Here is a 5,129-nt window from a genome sequence, read left to right as displayed (position 1 = left end):
ATTGAGAACTGACAGATGATTAGCCTATGCTGTGACAGAGCATCAGGGACGTATTTTCACTGAGAGGATGGGAGGTAGCCATTGACAACGGTGAAACCCTACATACAGCTTGCCATGGAAGGAGACCTGCGTGTTTGAAGAAGAAGACAGTAGGAAAGCAGAGATTCAGAAGATGGAGCATCTCCAAACCTCAACCTATTCTCCATTACTGCAAAACAAGTAATCATTTCATGTTCTTTTGCTTTTCACAATCAATCCTGATAATTTCTGACATCCTGACTAAGATTTACAAGATAACCATAGCTTGCTCCAAGCCGACAATCTCTGTGGGATCGACCCTTGCTCACGCAAGGTATTACTTGGACGACCCAGTACACTTGCTGGTTAGTTGTGCGGAGTTGCAAAAGTGTGATTGCAATTTCGTGCACCACACTCAGTGGATGAAAAAGAAAACAGGTTAGAGGTGAAAGGGTGAAAGTTGGGATCGTAAGCAAAAAAATACAATACTACTAGCAAAGAAGACCTACTGCAGCAAAAAATAAATGGAGAAAACTTACTGCAGTGAAGATCTTGTGCGTCTACACGCAATAACAGAGGCGGTGCAAGCAGCGGAGGTGTGGTGTTGCGACAAGAGTACTGAAAAACTAAACTAAACACAAAGCAAATCTATCAAAGGCATGTCTGCAAATATATTATATCTTATAATTATAATATTGTAATCTATATCCAAATCTATTGGACACAATACTAATCAAGCATTGTTGGCATCAAAAGTAATTTAGCTACTTTAAGATTCATACTGTATTTGGCTACTTTAATTTGTGGTGCACTATACTCTATCACTACCAAATCTTTAGCTAGTTTAGATAAATTCTCTATTAAAGTGAGCCGAAAATGTATAAATCCAATAATTGCAATGTTAAAGAAAGAAAGAAATAAAGTCACCATGACTATGAGGCTGATAGGAAAAATTGTCGAGGACCTCGATTTTGAACTTGAGAACAATCCACCACCAATGTATCCGAACCTTCTCAAAGGATTCACCGGCCTCCCAAACATCTCTTCCCGATTCAGTTACTTGCCATCATAATAACAACAATAATAACAATAATTTCATTATTTTTCTTAGTCTTATTATTATTGTTGTTACTATATACTAGTATTAATCAATCGGAAAAAAGAAAAAAGGAACGAGATTATAACATCAACATTGGAAACAAGGCAACTAAAATCAAAGGAATGAAACAAAGTAACTTAAAATACCTTTTGCTATGCCTTGGCAAGCCTCCTTGACTGGGATCTTCAATATACTACACTTAAGAGAAGACAACAAAGACCTAACCTGCAGCAGATATCCGGTTAGTCATTTGATGCATTTCTAAACAAATGGAATCTATATGTCAGTAACTTGACCTTGTTGGAGAATCTGAACACAGGACTGCTTATATCTGACCAACTCGATGAAATACTTTCCTTTGATTTCTCTGTGAACATTCCGTACATGATTTGAGGAGTATCAATCAAGCTGCTGCAAAATGCAAAAGGATTGACAAATATTCATTTTAAAATTTGTCAATGGTACGGACCTACCTGATTCCAGGCAGTGTTATTGAAAATGTCTTGTTTAAGAAGTTGGCTGAAATAATCGAGTTCATCTTTCCATCCTCCTAGTGCCTAGAAAACTCGCTGTCCACATAAAATTAACATAAACTAAATTTTCATTTCACATTTGAGTAGTGAACTACAGTAAATGTAGTTCTGAAATTAACATAGTTGATAGAGTGAGGGAGAAAGATGCAAAACCTGGCGATGAGACCATACATGATAGTGCTTGGTGTCAATAGAGAGTACCTTCTTAGTGAATTGAAGTTCAATGTTTCTAGCATCAGGCCCTTGTTTCTCAGCAACCCATCGTCTATAATGCCTACAAACATCTGGCATCAACATCAATTCTTGTATATACTTGGAGCAATGCGAGATCCAGAAACGTTCAAACCACTTAATTCTTATATTATCAACCTAGAATCTAGAACCTATATATATAATCAAGAATATGTAGTTGTTCATGAGAAAGCATTACTTGAAATCCTACAAAGAAGCATTAATCATCAAATGAAAAAATAAATAAAAGGAAAACAGAGCAAAACGATTCGTTTAAGTATACCCATAGCGCCAATTGCTAACTGGGAAGCCTAATTTTCTGAGACAATAGCTTGAAGCTCAATAATAGCATTTCTTCTATCGTCTGCTAGTTTACCATTTCTTATTCGGTCAAGCAACTACTCAACATAGTTACAAGATAAATACCAAGCATGTAGCATTAAGTATTAAGAACTCATTATTATAGTAAGATTAAGCAACCAATTATATTTATAAAATAGTTTACTCTTCTTTTCTTCTTCTTTTTTTTCCTATTTGGGTTATAATAATAAATGAACTTTCTAATTTAGCTTTTTTACTTCACTAACTCATAACTTTAATTAGCTATTAAAAGCTTCACTTAGCATGTGAACCAAAGATCAAGTGCAAAAACAGAAAAAATAGTATTGTATCTAACAAATATTGACAAGAGTGAAATAAATGAAATGACGAATTATATCTGTATTGGTGACATATCCCTCTGCATGTAATCCAATAGGGTCCAATTGATAACATTAGAATAAATGTTGGAGCTAAAAATGCAACTCATAATAGTGTTCTAGTATCTAAGATCCTTGATTATCTGCCTAAGCCATGGTGAATAATCCTTAAGATGATACCTTATACACCCTACAAGAAACTTCAACACTGATAAACCACTATTTTATGGTTTATCTTGTGCTAAATTGAGTGGATTTTGTCAATCTTTCATACACTTATTCATATAAAATGCATGGTTTTACATTTTCCTTCCTAATTTTGTGCTATGATTGAAAACATACTTCTTTGGCCTTAAATTTGCTAATTTCAATCCTCTTTTATTACCATTTGATGCCGTGATATGTTTGTTAAGTGTTTTCACTAAGCATAAAAAGGACAAGCTTAAAAGCGAGTGCAAGTATTACATATGGGATGACCCATATTTGTGGAGATGTGATGCTGACCTAATAATTAGAAGGTGTGTGTCACAATTAGAGTTCCAGTCAATTTTTGAGGCCTGCCACTCTTCTGAGAGTGGTGGACATTTTGGTCCTCAAAAAACTGCTAGAAAAATTTTAGACTGTGAATTTTGGTAGCCCACACTTTTTAAGGATGCTACTACTTTCTGTGAATCTTGCTCCCAATACAAAAAGTTTGGAAATATATCCAAGAGGGATGAGATGGCCCAACAACTTATGTTGTTTTTTGAAATTTTTTATGTCTGGGGCATTGACTTCATGGGTCCATTTCCAAATTCTAATGGTTTCTTATACATCTTGTTAGTTATTGATTATGTTTCTAAATGGGTGGATGCAATTCCTACCCATACTGATGATGCTAACGTTGTTGTTTCTTTTGTTCAAAATAATATTATCTATCTCTTTGGATCACCACAAGCAATTGTAAGCGATCAAGGCTCCCACTTTTGTTACAGGAGAATGACAGGTCTGTTGAAGAAACATGGCATTACTCACAAGGTGGCGATGACTTACCATCCCCAGACCAATGGGCAAGCCGAAGTGTCTAATAGAGAAATAAAGCGCATATTGGAAAAGATTGTCAAGCCTAATAAAAAGGACTAGAGCTCCAGGATTGGAGATGCGCTTTGGGCTTATCGAACTGCCTACAAGACACCCATCGGCATGAGTCCGTTTCGTCTAGTCTACGGAAAGGCTTGTCACCTTCCGGTAGAGGTGAAACACAAAGCTTACTGGATTGTGAAGGAATGCAACTTGGGATTGAGAGAAGCCGAAATTGAAAGAAAGCTGCAACTACAGGAATTGGAGTGCCTTCGACTAGAAGCATGTGAGAACTCAAGACTCTACAAGGAGAGGGTGAAGGCTATGCATGACAAGAACATCAAGAGAAGAGAGTTTAGAGTTGGGGATTTAGTTCTCCTCTATAACTCAAGGTTGAGATCAAGGTGGAAAGGTCCCTATAGAGTGGAAAAGGTAGAACCATATGGAGTCTTTCACCTGAGTCACCCTTCAAGCCCCAACTTCTTCAAAGTCAATGGCCACCGGTTGAAGCTATATCATGGTGAGAAGATGAAGAACAACAAGGAGCTGGAGATCTTCCTCTTGGCAGATCCAACACAAGAAGAGGCTTGAGCTTATGGACCGTCCAACTTAAGGACGTTAAACAAAAGTGCTAGGTGGGAGGCAACCCACCATGGTATGATCTTTCTTTTTTATTAGTTCTATTTTATTTTTATCAGTGTTAATTTCTAGTTCTGCATAATTACCTCTGTTTTACAATATTTAAAAAAGGGGGCCAGCCACGCGTGCACATGCCTGACGCGCACGCGTCAGATCGCGGACAGGCGTCATGCTAAAAGGATGCCTGAATGACGAATCCGCATGGTCAAACAGAAAGTTGTGCTAAGGCTGTGTGGAAAGGGGGCCGAGGGCACGGGCACAAGTCACGCATACGTCGACGCCTAAACTCGAATTATGCTGAAATCATGCTGGGACAGCGCCACAGCACGACTTGGACAGAAAGTTGTGCCAGGTTCGTGCTGAAATGGTGCTATGCGCGCAACGCTACCCACGTGTACGCGTCGGCGATGGGTACGCGTCGCAGCGCATCCCAAAATTATGCTAAAATGAAACTGAAATTGTGCCGACGCGTACGCATCGCAGCGCATCCCAGAATTATGCTAAAATGAAGCTAAAATTGTGCCTTCCGCATGGCTCGAACAGTGAGTTGTGCCGAGCCCATGAGGGTAACGTGCGAATTGCATAAATGCACCTCACAATCCATGCGTACGCGTCACTTGCATTTTTGCCAATCCATGCTTATGCGTCGATAAACATTTTCAAATACTAATCACGCAGACCTAGTCTGTGCCATTTTCCTCTTCCCTTTTCTTTTTCTTTTGTTTCGTTATTTCTTCCTCCATTCTTTCTTTATTCTCTCTTCTCCTTCACTCACTACTCCTCTCCTCCTTTCTCCGGCGGACCTCCACCGGCGACCACCGTTTTCCGGTGACCTTCTTCTCTTCCCCCTAT

The 5,129-nt window shown here is 38.6% G+C and overlaps 1 protein-coding gene across 1 annotated transcript; it reads left to right on the top strand.

Annotated features, from left to right (window-relative positions):
* Nucleotides 1–3,761: 3,761 nt before the first annotated feature.
* On the top strand, nucleotides 3,762–4,359 carry LOC107484020 (uncharacterized). Its single transcript, XM_016104626.1, has 2 exons — nucleotides 3,762–4,158; nucleotides 4,337–4,359. Exons 1-2 carry the CDS (start codon nucleotides 3,762–3,764, stop codon nucleotides 4,357–4,359), a joined length of 420 nt encoding a protein of 139 aa, XP_015960112.1.
* The last annotated feature ends 770 nt before the right edge of the window (nucleotides 4,360–5,129 follow it).

The sequence above is a fragment of the Arachis duranensis genome, chromosome 4 (genome assembly GCF_000817695.3).
Source record: "Arachis duranensis cultivar V14167 chromosome 4, aradu.V14167.gnm2.J7QH, whole genome shotgun sequence".
In the NCBI taxonomy this organism is placed as follows: domain Eukaryota; kingdom Viridiplantae; phylum Streptophyta; class Magnoliopsida; order Fabales; family Fabaceae; genus Arachis; species Arachis duranensis.
This window is presented reverse-complemented; position numbering and strand designations above follow the sequence as displayed.